This window comes from Hippopotamus amphibius, chromosome 7 (genome assembly GCF_030028045.1).
Source record: "Hippopotamus amphibius kiboko isolate mHipAmp2 chromosome 7, mHipAmp2.hap2, whole genome shotgun sequence".
Lineage (NCBI taxonomy): Eukaryota > Metazoa > Chordata > Mammalia > Artiodactyla > Hippopotamidae > Hippopotamus > Hippopotamus amphibius.
The window spans coordinates 76,557,146-76,580,845 of record NC_080192.1 but is presented as its reverse complement, the minus strand read 5'-3'; the positions used below and the strand labels follow the sequence as shown (position 1 = coordinate 76,580,845).

The following is a 23,700-nucleotide window of genomic DNA, read 5'->3' as shown; positions in this document are numbered from 1 at the left end:
TTTTATTTTCTTCTCAGTTATTTCCTTCCTGAAACTCTGTGTCCTTCTCCAGTGTGGACTGGTCACACGCTAGGCCTCTGCAGAACTGTCTTCTGGGTCTGCAGTCGCCATTACCCCGGGAGTTCACTTTGTCTCCCTCTTGGGAGTGTTTTCCAGATCCCATTTTTCTCTTTCTTGGCTTTTTTCCTTTGCATGTTCTCAGGCAGCTTCCTGAATAGGTCCATGTTTGAATATTTTAAAATGCTAGTGTCACACTTCATTGATGGCTGGATAAAGAATTTTAGGTTGAAAATTACGTTCCCTCTGTATTTTTAAGAAGTGCTTTCTTTCACTGTCTTCTAGCAGCCAGTGTGACTGTTGCCTCCTGTATTCTTGGTGTATTACCTGTTACCTGTTGCCTCTACCCCTTTAGAAGCCTTTAAAATGTATTTCATCTTCCTCTCTGTGTCTGCCTTTCCCTCTCTCCCTCCCTTTTCCCTCCTCCCACCTTTTTCTTTATGGTACTGACTGGAAACTCCAGCGCAGCATTTTTTTTTTCCAGTGCAACATTGAATAAAAATGACACCAGTGCACATCCTTGCCTTGTTTCCATTAAGTATGGTGTGTATTATAGAGTTTTTGAAAACATAAACGAGTGTTGGATTTTGTCAAATACTTTTTAATGCATCTGTTGAAAATCTTGTTTTTGAATCCTTTATTCTATTAATATAGTGTATTATATTAATTTATTTATGATTTCAAACCAACCATGCATTCGTTAAATCCATCTGAACCTGGGTGTTTTTCTTTGGGAGGAGTTTTACAAAGAATTAACTTTTGATTTTATTGTTTTTTTTTCCCCTATAGATTAAGTTGGGGAGAACTGACATCATGAAATCTGTTTAGATCTTTGATTTCTTTCTGCAGAGTTTTGTAGTTTTCTGAATATAGATCCTGGACATATTTTATTAGATTTATACCTTAAGTATTTCATTTTGGGGAGTGCTAATGTGCATGGTATTGTGTTTTGAATTTCAAATTACAGTTGTTGCTGGTATATAAGAAAGCACTTGGACTTCCCTGGTGGCGCAGTGGTTAAGAGTCTGCCTGCCAACGCAGGGGACACAGGTTCGACCCCTGGGCTGGAAAGATCCCACATGGTGCGGAGCAACTAAGCCTGTGCACCACAACTACTGAGCCTGCGCTCTAGAGCCTGTGTGCTGCAAACTACTGAGCCCACCTGCCACAACTACTGAGGCCCGCACCCTCTAGGGACTGCGTGCCACAACTGCTGAAGCCCGAGTGCCTAAAGCCTGTGCTCCACAACAAGAGAAGCCACCCAATACAGTCAATAAACAAACAAATAAATAAATAAATTAAAAAAAAAAAGAAAGCACTTGGTTTTTGTATATTAACCTTGTATCTTGAAACCTCACTGTAACTACTTATTAGTTTCAGGAGGTTTTTTTGTTGTTGTTGTTGACCTTTGAGATTTTCTACATGGACAGTTGTCATCTGCAAACAAAGACAGTTTCCTTTCTTTCTTCTCGATCTGTGTATATAATTTTAATTTCCTTTTCCTGTTTTACTCCAGTATGATGTTGGATAGGAGTGGTGAGAGCAGACATCTTTGCCTTTTCCCTGATCTTAGTGGGAAAGCATCTAGTCTCTCACCCTTAAGTGCAGTGTTAGCTGTAAATTTTTTGTAGATGTTCTTTCTCCAGTTGAGGATGTTCCCCTCTATTCCTAGTGTGTGGAAAGCCATTGATTTTTTCCACAGATTTTCTCTCACCTCTCCCTCTGGATGTACTTGGTGATAGCTTATACTGTAAGGCTCTGTTCAGTTTTCTTCAATCTTTTTTTTCTCTCTGTTCTTCAGATTGGATAATTTCTACTGCTCTAACTTCTAGCTCATTGATTCTTTCTTTTGCCACCAGAAATCTGCTCTTGAGCCCCTACTGTGAATTTTTCATTTTAGTTACTATCCAACTCCATTTTTTAAAGTTATTTTATTTTATTGTTTACGTTGGGTCTTCTTTGCTGCGCATGGGCTTTCTGCAGTTGCGGAGAGCGGGGACTACTCTTTGTTGTGGTGCACAGGCTTCTCATTGCCATGGCTTCTCTTGTTGCAGAGCACAGGCTCTAGGCATGCAGGCTTCAGTAGTTGTGGCACGTGGGCTCAGTAGTTGTGGTGCATGGACTTAGTTGCCCCACGGCATGTGGGATCTTCCCAGACTAGCTCTCGAACCTGTGTCCCCTGCATTAGCAGGCAGATTCGTAACTACTGCGCCACCAGGGAAGCCCTCCATTTTGTTTTATAATTTGTTTCTCTTTATTTTTTCTATTCATTGCATCAGTTTCATCACACTGTCCTTTAATTCGTTAAACGTGGTTTTATATTAATTCTTTGGTAGTAGATGTTTTGAAATCTTCATCTGCCAAATCCAACATCTGGGAACACTCAGAGACATTGCCATTGACTGCTTTAAAATTTGTTTCCCCTGGAGTATGGGTTACACTTCCTTTTTTCTTTACACATCTTGAAAATTTTTGTTGACTACTGTATATTTTAGATAGTATATTGATGCAATTCTAGATTCTTACTTTTTACCCTTGCCGGTGGTGGTGGTGGTTTTGCTGGCTCATTTGTTTAGTAACTTGACTAGACTGAATCGCTAGAGTCTGTCTCTCCCACAGTGTGTGACTGCTGATGCTTTACACTTCTGGTTTGGTTTGCTTTTGTTTTTAAGCCTGGTTTCCTCGAGGGGTGCACCTGTGTCCGCACAGCATCGTGTTCAGCCCCAGGTTGGTCAGAGGCTGTAGGCAAGCCCTTGGAGCAGTAGGGCTCCCCTCTCTACCGGGGGCGCATGTGGACGGTGGGACAGTCATACTTGAGGCTTTCCTTTCCACTGGCCACTTTTGGTTCCTCTGTGTGCGGGGTTGGGTTCTGTTGGTCAGGCACGTGTGGGTGGCCTGGGCCCTCTCTGGTCTCTGCTGTGCGTGCCCATAGCTTCCAGTCAACCTGGGAGATCTGAAGAGCCTTTTAAGCCCCTGTGGCTGTTAGAGTCCCTGGAACTCCCTGTTATGTCTCTGGCTGGTCTGCAACGCCCAAGTCCATTGCTCACACCAGACACAACAGCATCCCCAGGGTTGCACAGCTGCTGGCCCTCCCTGTGCGTTTGCTGCTGGTTGGCGCTTCGACCAACAACAGTCCTGATCAGATGCGCCCCCTCCGAGAATCTGACGGTGTCAAGGCCTGCTTCTGCCTTGTCTGATGTGGAGCTGGGGAGGTGAGAGGGCAGCTACTGCAAGAAAGTCACAGACTTAACCCTGTTCTAACTGAAGTGCAGTTGTTTTCATGAATAAATGCTTCTCAGTGTGTTGTATATCTTTGGTTGATTTCCAGAGCCGTGAAATGGTGGGTGTTTCTTTTCCCTTTGTTGTCCAGCTTTATGGTTGCTTTTTGAGGAAAGGATTTGTGGACCTCCTCAATCTTTCATGCCAGAAGTTAGAGATTCCCTGAGCATTTTTAAAATGTTCCCTCCGGTGATTCTCATACTCAGCCAGCATTGAGAACCGCTATACCTAGGATTCTTCAGGCTCTAAATACATACACATAAAATCATAGCATAGCAAACTTTTTGCCATATTTCTAAAAAAAAAAGTCTTTAATAGCCAAGGTTTTATAAATAAAGGCCTAATTTTAATACAGCACCTAAAGAGGGGCTACAATATAAACCTATTTTCTGCAAAGTTGGCCAGCAGCCTCTCTTGTTTATATATCAAAGTTGGTAGATTTGGCCTGTGGACTTGCCATGATATTATTTTATGTTCAGCTTAGTTGGCCAGCATCCATTTCCTATAACAGTTTCCTAATCTAATTTTTCCAGGTTGGAAAGCTTCTGAAGCAGCACATGTGCTCTGCTCAGAGGTTGTCTGGAACCTATGCCTGATGTATTCTTAACTCTGAAAGGATATTATTCATGGCTGACATATTAGCAGAGACTAAATTGAGAACATTGGGTTATTATGGAACATTAGCTAACTGAATTTTTTGTGTTGCTTTAGAAATACTGCCAGTCAGATTTTAAGGGATATGAGTAATTGTCCAGCCCTAGACTCCATTGTTTAATGAAGTACATGGATAAAGGTGCACTGGACTCTTTAACCAGTAGCAGAAAAGAATAGCATTAAAAAAAAGAGATTAATAGATTAGTCTGACTTAATAGAATGTAAATGCATGGAAATCTTAAATTAAGTGCTAATCAATGGAATCTAGCACTTAGAGCAATGTTAACATTTTTGATATATTTTCTTTCATTTTTCTGAACTAGTGGTCCTCAAAGTTTGGTCCAGGGACGCATGAGGATTCCTGAGGCCCTTTCAGGAGGTTCATAAAGTTAAGACCGTTTTTATCATAGTACTGATATGATATTTGGTTATTTCCCTTTTTCACTCTAGTAAGAAATAACAGAAGCAGATTTGAGAATTCAGCTGTGTTTTATTAAGCCAAACATTTTATTAAGCCTCCAGTTTCACTCTACTAAATTTTTGTTTTAGAAAATATACTTATTTTTGATAAAATGTTTTTTGTGTTAACATGTAATGGGTTATAATTCAACTAAGCAAAAGGTCTTTAGGGTCCTTTAATTGTGAAGGGGTTCTGAGACCAAAAAGTTTGGGTGCAGTTTAGTACTACTGTACTAAATATAAATAAAATGTAATTGACATATTGTGCATGTTGTATAATGTACATTTTTGCTTAATATACCACACGTTTCCCGTGTCGTGATTTTTAGTGGGTCCATAATATTCCATTATACAGTTACCATCTTTAGCTTAATCTTAAATAATGCTGTGACAAATTTTGTACATATCATTGATCGGTTTCTTATGAGTTTTTTTTTTTTAATTTAAGAGGGTTTGCCTTAATTCACTGGCATTGCTACTGATTACCTGACATTCTGCAAGGCATTGGCAGTTAGAGGAAAATACCTAACTAGGATTCCTGCTGTAAAGAAAAGTGTTAAAAACAGATCTGAGACTGCTTATCATTAGAAAGGACTGCTTTCAAGGTTGGTCCTTGGCTGGCTGCTGGGAACTTAGCTGGTAAACACTGATGTAAAACTTTCCCCACATGACAGAAGGGGCTCACTGTGCCTAAACTATTTGTACAAGCCATTTGGTCTGGAATTTTGGTATGTGCTAGGCAGAGGCTGCCTGCGTGACCAGTCCCTGGTGACATCCCTGGGCACTGAGTCTCTAGTGGGCTTCCCTGGTGACAGCACTTTGCATGTGTTGTCAAAACTCATCACTGGAGGAACTGTGTTCTGGACCACTCCAGTGGGAGAAGGGTTGGAAGTTTGTACCTGGTTTCCTCCAGACTTATACCCATGTGCCTTTTCCCTTTGCTGATAACTGTATACTGTGTCCCTTGCGTCCCTCTAGTGAGTTGTTGAACCTGGATGTGGTCTTGGGAATTCCTGGCACACCTGCTGTCATGGAACTTACACTTTAGAAGGGAAAAGGAGGTCTTCCCTGGTGGTGCAGTGATTAAGAATCTGCCTGCCAATGCAGGAGACATGGGTTCGAGCCCTGGTCTGGGAAGATTTCACATGCTGTGGAGCAATTAAGCCTGTGCACCACAACTACTGAGCCTATGTGCTGCAACTACTGAAGCCCATGCACCTAGAGCCTGTACTCAGTAGCAAGAGAAGCCACCTCAACGAGAAGCCCACACACCACAATGAAAAGTAGCCCCTGCGCGCCACGACTAGAGAAAGCCTGTGCCCAGCAACGAAGACCCAATGCAGCCAATAAATAAATAAATAAATTTATTTATTTATTTTTAAAAAAAAAAAGGAGGGAGAAGGAGACACATGTCATTATAGTGCAGTGCCGTAGATGCAAAATGGGAGTATAATTAAGATAAAGTATAAGACAAGATGAAGAGGAGCTAAAAGTAGGGCAGACGTCAGAGAGAGCTTCAAAGGGAAGACAACCAAAGAGTATTTTGAAGGATGAGTGGAATTTTATGAGATGAAGAAAGAGAAGGGTGGCTCTGATAAACAGATGGCTGAGCTATGAGGGATAAAACGCTTCATGAGTTTGGAGAATTCCAAGCAGTGTGGGAGTGAAGCAAGACGTGATCCTGAGCAGCATTAAGAGATAATGGAGAGTTCAGCAGAGAGTCATTTAAGGGTTTCCAGTTTAGAAAATTAGCTATGTGATAGTCCAGAGAATAGAGGGGATGCAAGAAGACATGGAAAAAGGTTGTGTTCTGATCCGGGTGAGGCATGAAATGAGGGCTTACAGGGGCATCTGGGTGAACGAGAGAGGATAGATGAGCACCAAGCTAAGCAATTACCTTGTGATGAAATTTCAGGGTGTGTGAAAAGCTTCAACATTCAGAAGGGTGCATGGGTGGCACCCAAGGATGTGTGTATTTTTTATAGTAACTGCAGCCTCTGCTGTCTCTATGAGGAGGACCTTCCTCTCCATCCCCCTTACCATCACGAGGTGAAGGAGATGTCACGTTGGCTTAACCGTGTAGGTGACCTTGTAGGAGCTGTGCGAGTGGACTGCACCATGAGATGTTTGGTCAGCTCCCTGGTCCTTTCTGTCTTACGCAGTGTGATGCTGAAGATTAGAACCTCCACACGTTGAGGTTTGTTCCGTATGGCGTGGGAAGAGGTGAACTGTGGGTGGAAGGAAGTGATAGTTTCCCTAAACTCAGTCTGAAAGCCCTTATTATGCCAGGAAAAATAGACATCGATATACTCTCTGGGTCCAGTGGACGCCTTTTATTTATTTTTATTTTAAGTGATTTTATAAATAATACAGAAATAAGAATAAAGGGACAGTGAAAAACAACTCTATTGTAAATTTTAACAAGAAATTAAACATAGCAAAGTCAAATTTTTATCCTCACCTTTCTGGTTTGGTAGATATATAAACTGAAATGGGCAGCTCCTTTGAAATGCAACTGACTGTTCACCAGCTGTCACGCGTGAACCTGGGACACATCCTGCTTATAAATTCTAATTCCAGATTTCAAATACATGTCTTTGGTTCTAGTTCATTATTACTTCTAGTTCTTCTTCACCTCTATCTTCAAAACAAAACTTTTGAAAACATTTGTAGCTCATAATTTTGTTGAAGAGAGGACTGCTGTCTTCTCTGATCCTTGATTGCAAAACATTTTTGTTATTAAATTTAGAGTGATCCATCTGAGGAAGTTTTTTTCATTTCTGAATCCTCTCTTTCTAATCACTTCAGTATGCACGTGAGCCTTTATCATTTGTCTACTTATGAACCCATCCAATAAATCCTATTGCACAAATACATCGTAGGCAAAAGAATATTGTTACCCATCCTTTTAGCAAAACAGGATGTTCTGGGTTCTTATGGCTCTTTTTGATGAGGTCCTTCCAGTTAAATGACTAACTTGATGAAAATGCCGTTTCCTTTTTTGTCTTTAGAAATGATTATTCATTCATTGATTCTTTTTTGTTTTGCTTGTTTAAAAACTCGTCAGTTTTTTGTTTTGCTTTTTAAAAACTGTTTATTTAAAAGAATTATAGAATTGGGCTTCCCTGGTGGCGCAGTGGTTAAGAATCTGACTGCCAATGCAGGGGACACGGGTTCGATCCTTGGGCTGGGAAGATCCCGCAATGCTGCGGAGCCACTAAGCTGGTGTGCCACAACTACTGAAGCCTGAGAGCCTAGAGCCTGTGCTCTGCAACAAGAGAAGCCACCACAGTGAGAAGCCCACACACCACAGTGAAGAGTAGCCCCCATGCACTGCAAGTACAGAAAGCTCGTGTGCAGCAACAAAGACCCAACACAGCCAATAAATTAAAAAAAAATTATAGAATTACAGGAAGCTGCAAAGATAATACAGGGAGGTACAATGTAACTCTCACCCCTTTTTCCCCAAGTTACTTCTTGTGATAAGTTACGTATGTGTAAGGTACGGTGTCAAAATCAGGAAGTTGACATTGGTACTATGGGTGTATATAATTCTATGCCATGTTATCACACGTGCAGATTCTTGTAACCACCATCACTAAGATGAACAACAGTTTTATCACCACCAAGATCTGTCTTTATGCCACACCTTTATAGTCACACCTGCTCCTCCATCCCCCACCGTCCCTGTCTCTTGGCGACCACTAACCTGTTATCCATCACTATAACTTTGTCATTTTGGAAATGTTGCATAAATGGAATCGCACAGTATGTGACCAGTTGAAATAGACATTTTTCACTTGGCATAATTGAGGTCCATGCAACCTGTTGGCTGTTTCAGTAGTTTGTTCCTTTTTATTGCTGAGTAAGTTTCCATGCTATGAACTTCAGTCTCGTAGACAGCATATAATGGGATAATGTATTGATATTTTAATCCACTTTACCAATCTCTGTTTTAATTGGTGTATTTAGATTATTTACATTTAATGTGATTAGTGATGTTAGACTTAATGGTCTGTCATTTTATTTTTGTTCACTGTTCGTTCCCTGTTTTTTGTTTTTGTCTTTTTCGTGACTTCTTATGGGTTAATTGAACATTTTAAAAAATTCCATTATTATTTATTTGTACTGTTTTTGAGTGTATCTTTTTGTATAGATATTTTGGTGGTTGCTCTAGGTATTATAATACAGATACATAACTTATCAAAGTCTACTGCCATTGGCATTTTATCAGTTTGAGTGACATGTAGAAACCTTATCCCCTTTAAAAGCTCCTTTTCCCTCCCCAGTTTATAATTGTTTTAACTTTTTCTTCTACATTGAGAACCAAATCAGATGTGTTATATTTTTTGCTTCAGTCATCAAACATAATTACAAAAACTCAAAAAGAGAAGAAACATCTATTGTGTTTGCCCATATTTTTGCTCTTTCCGTTCCTTCTTCCTTCTTGTTGTTCCAAGATTCCTTCTTTTATCATTTCTGTTTCAAGAACTTCTGTTAGCCATTATTTTAGGGTAGGTTTGCTGATGACAAATTCCACTAGTTTGTCTGAGAATATCTTGATTCCCCCTTCATTCCTTAAGGATAATTTTGCCAGATATGAAATTTGGGGTTGATATTTTTTTCTTTTCAGTACAGATGGTCTCCAACTTATGATGATTCTACCTAATGATTTTTTGACATTTCGATGGTACAAAAGCTATACACATTCAGTAAAAACCATACTTCGAATTTTTACCTTTTCCTGGGCTAGGAATATGTGGTATGATACTTTCTCTCGATGCTCAGCAGTGGCACAGCAGTGAGCCACCGCTCCCAGTCAGCTCCCGTCACGAAGGTAAACAACTGATACACCTAAAACCATGCTGTAGCAGTGCAAACATTCTGTTTTTCACTTTCAGTACAGTATTCGCAAATTACATGAAATATTCAATATTTTATTATAAAATAGGCTTTGTGTTTGATGATTTTGCCCAACTCTAGGCTAATGTAAGTGTTCTGAGCACACGTGAGATAAGCTAGACTAAGCTATGATGTTCAGTAGGTGAGGTACATTAAACGCATTTTCTACTTATGATATTTTCAACTTACAATGGGTTTATTGGGACGTAATTCCATCATAACTTGAGGTATATCTGTGCTTGAAAAATGTAGTGCCACGTCCTTCTGATTGCCATGGGTTTTTTTTTTTCTTTTGATTTCTTTTTTCCTTTTTTTTTCTTTTTCTTTTTTTTCTTTTTTGTTGATTGCCATGGTTTTTGATGAGAAATTTGCAGTCATTCAAATTATTTTTTTTTCCTAACAGGTAATGTGTCATTTCTGACTGCTTTCAAGATTTTTTCTTTGTTTCTAGTTTTTTGACATTTATTTGTGGTATTTTTTGGCATCAGTTTCTTTGGGTTTATCCTGTTTGGGACTTTCTCAGCTTCTTGAATCTTTATGGAGGTTTATGTCTTTTGCCAATTTGAGAAATTCTAGCCATCATTTCTTCTGATAGTTTTCCCACCCTACCCTCTCTTCCTTCTGGGACTCTGATGACAGGAATGTTAAATCTTAGATCTTTTGTTTTAGTTCCAAATATTTCTGAGGCTCTGTTAATTTTTTTCCCAGTCTGTTTTCTCTGTGTTGTTCAGGTTGGGTTATTTTGATTATTTTCCCCAAGATTCACTGACATTTTCTGAGGTCCTCTCCATTCTGCTATTGAGCTCATCCATTAAATTTTTGTTTCAGCTATTGTATTTTCTGTTCTAAATTTTTCACTTGTTTTTATACTTTATATCTTCTATTTCTTTGCTTAGGGTTTCTAGTTTTCCATTTCTTTAGTGTGGCTGTTAAAGCATTTTTATGATGGCTACTTTAAGATTGTTATCAGGTAATTCCAGCATCTGTGTCATCTTGCTGTTGGCATATATCGACTGTCTCTTCTCATTCTAGTTGAGATTTTCCCGGTTCTTAGTATGATAAGTAACTTCAGTTGTATCCAGGGAGTTTGGTGTATTACAAGAAATCTGGGGCTTATTTGTTTGTCTTAGCTGACCCTTTCTGACACCATTCTGGGAGGGAAAAGGGGAATACTCACTGGTTACCACCAGGTGAGGATAGAAGTCCAGGCTCCTCCCTTGGCCTCTCCTCCAGAAGAGGAGGCCTCTTCTGGCTGGCGGTGGGGGAGGTACCTGTTATTGCTTTCCATGTAGCCTCCACTGACACCTCATCAGGGGTGCTCCTTACTGCTGCAGGTAGTGAATGTCCTAGCCCCTCACTCAGTCTTCTCTGATGCCACCTGTGTGTGTGTGTGTGTGTGTGTGTGTGTCTTTGTTACAGTTAGGCAGGGGTGGAAGTCTAGACTCCTCGCTTGGCTTTTGCCAGTGGGGTGGGGATGGGACCATATTTTTTTTCACACTCTTTGGCTGGAATAGAGCAGTTACTGTATAAAATTTTTCTACCTTGCTAGGTCACCCATCCTTAGTGCTTTGCCTAGACAGAGCAGGCTTTTCTTGGAGCATTTTTGTGTGCTTCTGTTGGTGTTTCCAGGATGCTGCCTTCTCTGGTACCCAGTCTGGAATATATGAAGCAAACAGAAAACTCAGGGAACTCACTGTTGTGTCCTTGGGTCCCAAGATCTCTTCTGTCTGCCTTTGTCTCTCTACCTTTAAGAGTTTTCTGTATGTTTGTTTCATATGGAATGTCCAGGGTTTTCATTGTGCTTAGCACGAAAAATAGGGAGAAATGTGTCTACTCTGTTTTGGTCTGTAATTGGAAGTCCTGATCTCAAACCTGAGAAAACTCACTTAGGATATTGTCATCTGAAGACTCATAATCTGAGATTTCACTTTTATGATTGATTTTACCAACATTATTAGAGTTTAGAGTGATACTACCTGTCTGTCCACGTTCATTTTCTGACTCATCTTAATAATTATGAAATATTTTTCTCTGGCAGTTTCCTTTTCTTTGCCATTATGGGTACAAGAAGGGAAGATCCTAAATTTTCAGTTGTTTTTATTGAAAGTTATGGAAGACTACAAAGTTAGGGTCTCCAAGCAAGTAGAGTATTTACATCAATTGGAGGATAAAGTCCTTGGTAATTTGTTGTTTTTTTGTTTGTTTGTTTTTTTCTTCAAGAACTTTTATTGAGATACAATTGACGTACAATAAACTGCATATATTTAAAGTGTACAATTTGATATATTTTTTTCTTATTAGTAATGTATATATGGCAATCCCAATCCCCCAATTCATCCCACCCCAACTGGTAATTTGAAACATAGACAACAGAGAAGATGGGGATGTCATGAGGTGGATGGGGTAGCATGAATGTGTGAAGAAGAAGAGAAGTGAGAGATGTGAAGTTTGTGGTTGAAATGAAAGTCCAGAAAGAAACACAGGAGAAGTATTTGAAAAGGGTTTTGCAGAAGAATATGAAGGGAGAAAGGTGGAAAATAAGGAAAAGAGGAAAGTGAGGAGCAGGAAGAAGAAATCACGAAATTGGTCATAAAAGGAGTGACCATGTCCAGCTAGGGAGATACAGTAACAGGACACCACGTTCGTTGATAGAGTTCGTCCACAGTACAGAATTAATTACCAGTGTCCTTTTTTAAGAAAAGATGATTCAGGTGAAGAATAAAATGCTCTGTCTTGAGGGATTCTTCATAGAAAAATAAATACTATTCTATATTTTAGAATACAAATAGTGTTTTTTTCTTTTGGGGACAAAGCAACCCCTTCATGGAAAATGTCTGCTAATAAGTTTAAGTACTTAAGGAAAGTTAGTTCATAACCGTCTGACGATTTTTACTCCAAGCTCCTTATGGCTTGATGAATTTCAGAAAATCAGATTGCATAAAATCATTGTTTATATTTTTTAGAAGTAAAAACTGTTGTTATGGGTAAGTTTACTTATCCTAGGTTATGCGAATTATTGTTTTTCCCTCTCATTTCATAATGATAATGGAATTTGGGACTTCATGATAAAATTACTAAAAAGAGATTACCCTGTCTTCAAGGGAAATCAAGGAAAATGATTGTGAGTATTAAGACTGAGGAAATATTTCTAAGAAAGTGTGTTATAGATATATGCAGTATCATTTTATATCTTAAAGTTTTGTGCTTTATAAGATCAGTGGATAGATTTTAACTTATTGAAATTCTACTTGGAAGTTTGTTTTGAATGACAGTGTTAATGATTATAAAACATAGGTGACAACTTAGAAATAGTGATTGTGTTCCAGAAAACTTTTCAACTGTAGCGTATCTGGTATTCATTAGTTAGGGTCCTGTTTTGTAAGCACAGTGAAAACATTATGTAAGGGAACAAGTAGAATTATATTCTTTGTTTTAATGTAAATAAAATATATGATTCTATGTAGCTATGAGCCCTATTTTTCCCTTTTGAGTTTAGAAGGGTACAGGTCTTTTCATAATCCATGCTTCTATCGTGGGTCCTGACTGAAATACTCCCAAAATAGGGAATGATCTTGTTCATTCCTATAACTCTTAAAAAGAGACCTTGGAAATTGGTGTCCACTGGATATTTTGAAACCCTCTCTGTCCCAAGTGTAATCTTGAGGATCATGGACCTAAAACTTTTGATGAACCCCTCCTGTCCCTGGAGCTCTTAACATCTAGTCCAGAGGAGAAAAGGAGGTAAGAGAGCAGAACAGCATGGATTTCCAGGCTGCTAGAGTCTAGACCCACATTGAGGACAGTATTGTCTCTCTCAGAGCTGCTCACTCAGTGGCTCACCTTGGGAGCTTGTTAGAAATTCTCAGGGCCCATGTCAGACCTGCTAAATCAGAATCTTTGGAGGTGGGGTCCAGAATTTTGTGTTTTAACAAGTTCTTCCTGGTGGTTCAGTAAAGTTAGCGAAACAGTGAGAGACCCAGTCTTGTTTGTAATTTTTAGCTATCCATTCTCATTAGAATTGTCTGTTCAAATTTTATTCTTTTAACCTATTTCATCCAGACTTCTATCTTTTGGCTTTTCTAGGCTTTAGTTTTGCTAATCTACCTTCTGAATGAGTTCTTTAATTTTTTCTGTAAGAAATTTGTAAGTGGGAAATTGTCCATAATTTGATATAGGTCTTCTCCTTTCTATTTAAAAATGGTTGTATAAGAATGGTCAATGTGAAATAAAATGTTTTCAAAGGCAGTGACTTCCTGACGTGTATAATTTGTTAAATTTTGGAATCTGTTATTTAGGGAGTTTTTCATATTAAAAATTTTTTTTATCTGTATGAAATAGTACAGTGTAGTACTAAAGAACAGAGGGATGGACCAGATGACTTGTCGACATTCTTTCCAGTGCCAGAATTTTATTATTTAATACATATTAAAATTAAATAATTTAAAAGGGGGTTTAATTTTTTGAATTAGAATTTCAACATAAAAAGCCAGTATTAAAATGTTAGCTCCTAGAATTAGGTAGTAACCTCTGAGTCTTGCTAATAACAAGGTACTGTTTGAAAAATGAACTTTTCTGTTCTGTTTTTATCTATCAGGTGTTAGTTATTAGTGCATCTTTGTGTAGATTTTTTATCTATACTACTTATAGATTTTTAAATTAAATTGTTGAGTCTAAGACATTTAATTTGCTGAACTATATGAAATTGCCATTTTTTGTCAAAAGTGGTCAAATATCACTAATTTCATATGGTTCAACCAGAACTTCTTTGAAAGCCTAAAGTTACCCTTTTCACTGGATAACTGACTTGATTACTCAAGTTGAAGGAATTAAGGTGGTTTCTTTAGAAATTTTGTACGTTTCAGATTCTTAGGTTCACAGAATGTGATTTGTGCTTTCATTGCTCTAATCTGGGTATGTGATTTTCTACAATTAAAAAAGAGATTTAATTTTCAATAAAGACAAAACAGGAAACAAAACCAGGGACTTCCAGTAAGGTAGTGTAAAAGTACCCTCACGGTTTCCTGCCAGGTTCTCCCATAGAAACTGGTTGAAATGATTCATAGAAATACAAAAATAAGAATTTTGATACTGATGTTGAAAGTAGGAGATTGTCAAACACACATCACTAATTTGAAGGAGTTCTTTGTGCATTATGTTAAAGTTTGAACTTTTTCTGAGAGCAAGGTAAAATGGGAAATATGAATGGAGAAAATTCTAGAGGTCACTAGCAATGCTATGTTTGCATGGATTGTGGAGGAGGAGCATGTGTAACTGCTTTCTGCTTAGAAGAGCCAACAGTGTCCCATGGAATTCCTAGCAGTACTAGCTGAGAGCTTTACTGCACAGTCTTGGCTTTCTAAGTAAAGTGTGGACTTGCTCTGATGTCATGGAGAGAATGCTTTATTTTAATTATTATTATTTAAAATTTATTTTATTGAAGTGTAGTTGGTTTACAATGTCGTGTTAGTTTCAGGTGTCCAGCAAAATGATTCAGTGATTCAGTTTCATATATATACAGACACACACACACACACACACACACACACACACACATATATATTCTTTTTCATATTCCTTTTCCATTATGGTTTATTATAGGATATTGAATATAGTTCCCTGTGCTGTACAGTAGGACCTTGTTGTTTATCCATCCTGTGTGTAATAGTTTGCATCTGCTAGCTCTAAACTCCCAAGAGAGAACACTTTTAGTACGGAAGGGTGGAGTTAGAAGCAAAGGACAGATGCAAGTGAGATGGAAAATGACCCATGTTGAGCCCTTTAACAGCTGTGGGCTCTGAAGTAAGAGCAGCAGTCGCATCTAGGCCTGAGAGAATATACGTATGACTTGATCTCTGGGACCCATGGACCACTGGGTGTTTTCAAAAGCATGGCCAGTTCACCTCAAAGCAGGTGGGCAGTTTGGAATTTGGAGTGGGGGTATTTCTCCACTGGTACTGGCTACTTCCTGCTTGGTGAGGCTGGTCTTTGGGAAGGTGGTTTCAAAAATACCAAGAAAATGCATGTAGGGCAGAGACTGCCCTCAGATCCGTATCCCTCCTACCACTCAAGAGCAGCTAAAAGACTGAACCTGTCTGCCATCCCATCCTCCTGCCTATAGTTAAATGTTTTAATTTTTTAAAAAGTTTCAAATGAAGAAATGAAGAGTTAGAAAGCTGGTACAAACAGCTTCTCTGCGCATTTCACGTATTATGAATATTTTGTCTCTATTATTACACTTACTGTGTATCTACAGATGTTTGTTTCTCTTCAGGACCATTTGAGAGTAAATTATTACAGAAGTCCTGCTTTTTCACTCCTAAATAATTGTTTTTCCTAACAACAGGGAATTCTCTTACGTGAGGACAGTTCAGGTGTCAAATTTAGGAAATATATCATTGGCACAGTGTTACACACACTGTAGTCTATCATCTGTTACTTTGTTCCAGTAACATTCTTTATAGCATTTTCTTTTTTCTGGTCTGGGACCCCACATAGGATTGTAGTTTGTATGTAGTTGTCTTGTCTCCTTTAGTCTCTTATCTGGGGCAGTTCCTAATAAGCCTTTGTCTTCAGTGACCTTGACATTTTTTTTATAGCAGAAGCTTTTTTGTTTTGTACATTGTTGCTCACTTTGGATGTGTCTGATGTTTCCTTGAGATTAGGTTCAGATGATGCATTTTTGGCAGGAGTACCACATACGCGAGGTGCGTCCTTTGTGCATCACAGCAGAGTGCACATGATAGTCTGGTCCGTTACTGCTGATGTGAACTTTGATCACTTGATTAAGATGATATCTGCCAGGTTTCTCCAAGGTAAAGCTAGCATTTTCCCTTTTGTAAATTAATGGCTACTTTGTGAAGAGATACTTTGAGATGATATACATGTCCTGTTCCTCATTAAACTTTCACCTACTGGTTTTAGCATCCTTTTTTTTTTTTTGATTAAAAATTTTAAAAAGTTTTTATACAGGTTTTAAAGGTTACTTCTCATATACAGTTATTATAAAATATTGGCTATATGTTCCCCGTGTTGAACAGTATATCCTTGAGCCTATCTTACACCCAGTAGTTTGTACCTCCCACTCCCTATTCCCTATCCTGCCCCTCCCCCTTCCCTCTCCCTACTGGTAACCACTAGTCTGTTCTCTGTATGTGAGAGTCTGCTTCTTTTTTGTTATATTCACTAGTTTGTTGTATTTTTTAGGTTCCATATATAAGTGATACCATACAGTACTTGTCTTTCTCTGTCTAGCATCCATTTTTGATTCTTGCCTGAATCAGGTATTGCTTTGACAGTTGCAAAGGGGTGATTTTCTAACATTCATCCTTCTTTCATTAATATTTAAGCTGGCATTCCACTGTAAGAAACACTTTTCTCTCATCTGTTAATTGTTACTTATCATTAATACGGACTCAGATTCTTACTTTATTTAATAAGTTATAATTCATTACCATCAATATTTGTTTTGGTACTTAAATTGCCATGCATTTAGCTAGCTGGAGCCCCTCAAGTGGCTTCCTGTATCCTTTTGACATGTCCTGTCTTTTTTTTTTTTTTAATTTTTTTAATCGCAGTATATGCCCTGTCTTTTTTTTAAAAAATAATTTTCTTACTTGACATAAGAATGCTCCAGGTTCATCTTAAAGTTATTTCTCCAAAGGGTTCTAGTTCTTTTTCAGTGGCAGATGTCTAGAAACCACTATCTCGGCACTGTATTAGTGATAAGAGGTAAAGTTGGAAGAACTCACAGGACTGTTCACTCTTGCTCATTTTGGACGCAGTCTGCTTGGCATGATAAGCCCTTACCCCCCCTATCTGGACCTGCCAGTCAACATGGTTTTCATTTCTATAGCCTTATAGTATGTTCTGATCTCAGAGCAAGTTCCCTGGTATTATTTCCAGACTTTTGACCTTTTAAAAACATTCTGTATTTACATGAATTTTACAATCACATGTCAAGTTTTTGTTGCTGTTTTGAAAGGTGTTGCATTTATTATTTAGCTTAGGGTAGGATTTATTATTTATTTACTTATTTTTTGCAAGATTGGGTTTTCCCACTTAGGGTTAATAAATGACTTCATTTTTTTTCTTCCATTACAGGCTCCAGGAAAAGGCTTATAGTTTTTATCACATAAATCGTGTGTGCCTCTTGTTATAATTGTTATAGTATAATTGTTTATAGTTTTGTGCTTGTGAATAGTATCTTTTTAACATTTCTTTTAATATGAATATACATGTATGGAAAAGTACCTAAACCATGAATGTATAGTAATGAATTTTATTTAATCAGTAACCAGGTCAATAAATAGAACCTTGCTGGCACCCTGAGGCTCCCCTGTGTGCTCCTTCCTAATCACAACCCCCTCCCTCCCTTTCCTCCTAAAGCCAGCAAATTAAGAAAACTAGAGCTGCTTATTAATACATTGTTCAGTACAGGGAAAAATGACAGTTAAGCAGGGGAGACTTTCTTCCCTGCCACAGAATTCTTAAGAGATATTTACTGTGGTCTTTTATGTAAAGGACAAATAATAATATAATTGACTTTTTAAGACTAGCTTTATGAAACAGGTAAGTTTATATTTCTTAATTCTGTTTCGTACAGAATGAGTCCATCCTTGAGGAAAGCAGAGATTACAATATAAATTAAAAACAGTCTTTCCAAGGTTTGTTTTGTTTAGATGTCAAAATAGTAGCCTGAGATTATCTAGCTTGATAGAGAAGCTGAAACGGTTGTCCTGATTTCTGTTAGTTTAATGAGGTTGTGGAAATTGCTTGGACCATTCACCAGGCTCAGCTCCCTTTCAGCGAGGCTGATTAAGATTACATACGTGGTTTCTTTTCTGCCATCTCTTAGGTTTTGGTGTGCAGTTCTGTCCTGGGACCTCCGCTCACTGTGTACTTTGTATCTGAGATGTCTCATACTACTGCTTCAATGCCTATGTTTATCCTCATAAAATCCACTTTTATTTCTTAGACCAGGCTTTCCTGACCTGTGATTCTCTCAAATTCAAATAATTGACTTCTTTTTTAAATTTTATTTATTTATTTATTATTTTTTGGGGGGTACACAAAGTTCAATCATCTGTTTTTAGACACGTATCCCTGTATTCCCTCCCTCCCTTGAGTCCCCCCCCACCCTCCCTGTCCCCGTCCTCTAAGGCATCTTCCATCCTCGAGTTGCTAAATGCCCATCAACAAATGAATGGATAAAGAAGATGTGGCATATATATACAATGGAATATTACTCAGCTATAAAAAGGGATGAGATGGAGCTATATATAATGAGGTGGATAGACCTACAGTCTGTCATACAGAGTGAAGTAAGTCAGAAAGAGAAGGACAAATATTGTATGCTAACTCACATATACGAAATCTAAAAATGGTACTGATGAACTCAGTGACAAGAACAAGGACGCAGATACAGAGAATGGACTGGAGAACGCGAGGTTGGGGGGGGCTGGGGGTGAAGGGGAAGCTGAGACGAAGCGAGAGAGTAGCACAGACATATATATACTACCAACTGTAAAATAGATAGCCAGTGGGAAGTTGTTGTATAACAAATAATTGACTTTTAAGGTCATCTTACATCTACCTGATGGAGTTGTTAAGGATCAGGAATTCGGCCACAGTCTGGCCTAGGGAAATTTTTGCAGAATAGGAAATATAGAGGAAAGAGCCTATGGAAATGAATGGTTATGCTCTAAAATATGTTATATTCAATGTATTTTTAGATATATTATCATCAGTTTCAATGCTTCATGTCTGTCTTCATGCAAATAGGGTCTTTATAGTTGTTAGTACCTTTTGAGAAATGATGTTAGTATTATGCTCAAAGTGTAAATTGCAAACACATTGTCTTTTTTCCCACCTTTAACCTTCTGAAGTGCTAATTAGAAAACACTCACATTCTTACAGATATTCATAGCACTAAGTTAGTGGTGGCTTTGTCACCATTTTGTTAGTTGGGGCTCTTTTTTATTTTCGGTTCTGTCTCAGTGAATTCTTAAGTGAATATATATGTCTGAAAAATGCAAATTTAAAATGTCTAATCTTACACTTCTGTTTTGGTTATAATGGTTTTTTTTTTAAAGAAATATACTGATAACTTTTGGTTTTGCTTCTAGAAAAACTGATTGCTTATCAACGAGAATTTCTTGCTTTAAAAGAACGTCTCCGAATAGCTGAACATAGAATCTCTCAGCGCTCTTCCGAACTCAATGCCATTGTACAGCAGTTCAAGCGCGTAGGCGCAGAAACAAACCGGAGCAAGGATACGGTGAATAAATTTTCAGGTACAGATGATGTTTTTGGTCTTATGAAAAGATTATATTTCCAAAGGGTTGTGTTAAATATTCTCTGGCGTTGCTTGTCAGCCGTTGTTTGTTACCCGCTACAGAGAGAAAAATCACCACGCAAAACTTCTTCTGTTGTGGGTAATTATAAACAATTTTATTAATTGCTAACTTTGATTTAAAGAGAGTAATATTAAGTTAAATTTCAGTTGTATAAATTTCATGGACAGTAGTGAAGAACCAGCATCTTTTAAAAAATGTTCAAAATGAGACTAAAGTTTAACTAGGTGTTTGTGCTTGTTTCTGTTGTGATTTGTATGGACTTCAAATGGACTCTGGGGAACCTTTGAGCTATTTGAAGCAATTGGTGCTCTTAAATATGACTTATAAGAAATAAAAAAGACATAGTTTTATAATGGGTACTTTTGGGGGCACCTGACCTGTTCCCTCTCTGAGAAATTCTGGTCTGAGTGAAATGAATGCCAACCATCTTCTGTTTCTTTCCTATTCTTATTCTAATGATTAAACTGATATAAATTATATCAGTTTAATCATATATATATGTATATATGTATATAATCAGTTGTCTCCAAGTCTGCATAATCTTGCAAGATTAATATGCTTTTTCATTTAGCATTATCTGTTATAATCCTTCACCATTAACTCCTCTCATCTCGAGATTCGCTGCCTTACCTTATTTTTAGAGATTCGTGCCCCTTTCTTCCCCTCCTGATTATAAAATTTGTATGATGGTACAGTAACATTGAAAATTATGGAATGGTTAACATTCTCTGTTTTCTTCTAGTCTTTTTTCCATGCATATTTTTTCTTCAGAATTGTGATTGTGTGTTTTATGACCTTATTTTTACTCTTGAAATTATGCTATTAGCATTTTATTGTGGCATCGAATAGTCTTTTAAAATACCATTTTTGATGATGTTATATATGTCAGCTAATCATATAGCATAATATATTAAATATTTTTCTACAATTAGGCAAATAGGATTTTTGCGATTGTTTTTGTCTCCCAATTCATAACTCTGTGAAGAACATTTCTATATATAAATCAGCTACTTTTATGGTAGGCCTTAAGTTATTTTCATTAGATTATGACTTTCTTAAAAAACAGAATTTATGTTTTGATGACTGTTGATTTCCAAACACATGACACAGTGGCTGGAACAAAGTAGATAATTCACTAAATATTTATTGAATGTGTAAAAGCTAAATTCCTAAAAGGGAAATTACTGAATAATAAGGCAGGAATGTTTTAGTGGTTTTGATGCTGTTCTGAATAGCTGAAACATTTATCACATTATCACCACAATTTATTATTATTTAATCTGCTAATTTAATTTGATGGGTAGATGTTGTCATTTGTAGGTGTTGCTTTAACATGAGATTAAACTTTAATTTCATGTGTGATAGTCATTTGCATTTCTTTTGTGAATTTTTGGTTCTGAATATTCAGAATATTTTAATGGAATTTTCATATTGCTCTGTATGAAATTGTTATTGAGACTACAAGTCCTTACTGCTAACTTCCTTATTTAAAAGGTTAAGTTCTAGTTCAATGAAATTTTAAAACAATATTGCTTATTCTATCAAGGTTTTCTTTTATATTATATTAAATGGTTCATTGGTTCCTCTCATAAAAACTGAAAAACAATTTGAGAGTTATGAACCGTACCAAACATTCTCAACTTGGGTTGTTTAAATTCGTGTACTTGAATTAAAAAAAAAAAAATCTTCCAGGTGAAATTTTGGTCATATATAATAGCATAAAAAAGTGAAAGTTACTGGTGGTCCTTGTACTTATTATTATTACATTTTCATGAATGGATAGAGTATTTAGAGTCTACCCCCAGGGCTTGAATGCTGACACATTATTAAGGTGAGTGATTCACAGTCCACATTTTCATGGTACTTTGGCTGACCTTTTTTAAGCTTCATTCAGACTGTTTTCAACATCATGAGTCTGTGAGACTCTGGTTACCAAAGTGTCCGTGGAAATCTCATTGACCAAAGTATGAAATAAGGATAGAAAACTCTTTTTAGTTCTCACAGATTTTTACCACTGTCTTTTTAACATCAGCAACTTCCGTAAGTAAGGTGTTACCATGGATTGATTGTACTTCTGTGTTTCAGATGATACCCTAAAACTGTTAAAGGAGTTAACAAGCAAAAAATCTCTTCAAGTGCCAAGTATTTATTATCATTTGCCTCATTTATTACAAAATGAAGGAAGCCTTCAACCTGCTGTGCAGATTGGAAATGGACGAACAGGAGGTATATTTGTTTCCTATTGTAGTTGTACTATTGTGTTAATTATGTCTTAGAGTGTTATGTTGACTGTTAGAAGTCAGGCAGGTCAAAGAATAAAAATTCTTGATCTGTGTGTAGTAACTTAGGAGTCATTCTAAAGTCCATGTTGAAAGGAATTGGACATTTTTTTCCAAAAACCAGAGTAATTGAGCTGAAAAGGATTATGAGACATCTAGTTCAAGCCCTATCTCTAGGCAAAACAGTGTTTAAACTTTTTAAGCTTTTCTTTTTTAAAAATTTGGGAGGTGGAGAAATAACTTTTTTTTTCTTGTATCTTATTTCAGCATTAATAGCTCTTATAGTTATGTCAAGAAAGCTTTTCATATATCTCCCCTTCCCTTTTCTTACAGAAATATAAGTATATAGTTATATTTAACCTTTCATGAAATAATAGAGATACTTTGTACCTTTCCCCCAATATACTTAAAAGATGATTTATGGCATTTTTTTTTTCTCCTGTTAGAGCATTGAGTATTCCCTGTGGAACTTACTTACGATTCTTTTATACTTTTTATTTCTCCACTTTGACTTCATTAATCTTTTCTTCGTAGATTTTAGGATATAGAGACAAAAATGTTATTTTACTTCTCTCAAAGTCTTTAACAAATGACAAAATCGTTACTTCTTAGATATTGAAATGCATCTTTATGGTAATGTTTTTGAGAAGCTGATTTAGTCTGCATTTGATTCAAGAGGATTCTTAGGTATTTTACTGGGTTTTGGTAACATTTTCGAAGTTTAAGTTTTTACACTTATCATTTTTTAGTTCTATCATCTTTCTATTTTATTAATCATTTAAAATTATAAACTGTTTTCCTATGGAGGTGATAAATTATCATGTTCAGACTAACTCATTCTTCCATTTCTTTATTAATTCAAGAAATATTTATTCATACATCAGATACTGGATTTACAAAGACTAATAAGATATGTAGCATATTCTAAATTATTTTCTTTAAAACATTGATCATTAATTATTTCTGAAGTTGATAGTGTGTCTCTCCCTCTAATAATCACTGCGTGGGCAAGATGCCCTAGCCTTTTCATGCATTTGTTGGTTTAGACTATTTCCTCATTAATACAAATCAAATGAAAAGAAAGTAGAAGTATTTTTAAAGTCATTTAAAACTTCCAAGGTGTCTAATAGGTTCTTTTATAGTTGGTTGTTCTTATTTTATGAATGTGACATTCTCTCTCTTTTTTGAAGATGCTTATTTTATCCCATTTGTTTACGACTTTATCCATCATAAATGTAATAAAATTTTAGTCAACCAGCTTTTCAGTGGTTAACATTCTTATTAAGCTGAAACTGCTTTTTAAAGGTAGAAAAAGCAGACAACCTGGGGGGAGAAAAGCCAGAAAACCTGCGGATTTACATTAAAAATCTTCCTAAATCTTTAGGCAGTGGTTCTTAACTTTTTTAGAGTAACAGAACCCTTTGGGGACTTCCCTAGTGGCGCAGTGGTTAAGAATCTGCCTGCCAATTCAGGGAGCAGTGGTTTGATCCCTGATCTGGGAAGATCCCACATGCCTCAGAGCAACTTATCCCACATGCCTCGGAGCAACTTAGCCCATGCGCCACAATTACTGAGCCTGCCCTCTAGAGCCCGAGCCACAACTGCTAAGCTCGTGTACTGCAGCTACTGAAGCCTGAGCGCCTACAGCCCATGCTCCGTGACAAGGGAAGCCACCACTCACTGCCACTGGAGAAAGCCTGCGTGCAGCAACGAAA

At 37.2% G+C, this 23,700-nt stretch overlaps 1 protein-coding gene across 2 annotated transcripts in view; it reads left to right on the top strand.

Annotated features, from left to right (window-relative positions):
* MGAT4A (alpha-1,3-mannosyl-glycoprotein 4-beta-N-acetylglucosaminyltransferase A) overlaps positions 1 to 23,700 on the top strand; it is a 109,757-nt gene that overhangs the window by 27,434 nt on the left and 58,623 nt on the right. For both annotated transcript variants that reach the window (XM_057740802.1, XM_057740803.1), the window contains exons 3-4: positions 19,476 to 19,643; positions 21,792 to 21,932. In XM_057740802.1, the coding sequence (XP_057596785.1) occupies positions 19,476 to 19,643; positions 21,792 to 21,932 (309 nt within the window). The remainder of the gene's footprint in view (positions 1 to 19,475; positions 19,644 to 21,791; positions 21,933 to 23,700) is intronic.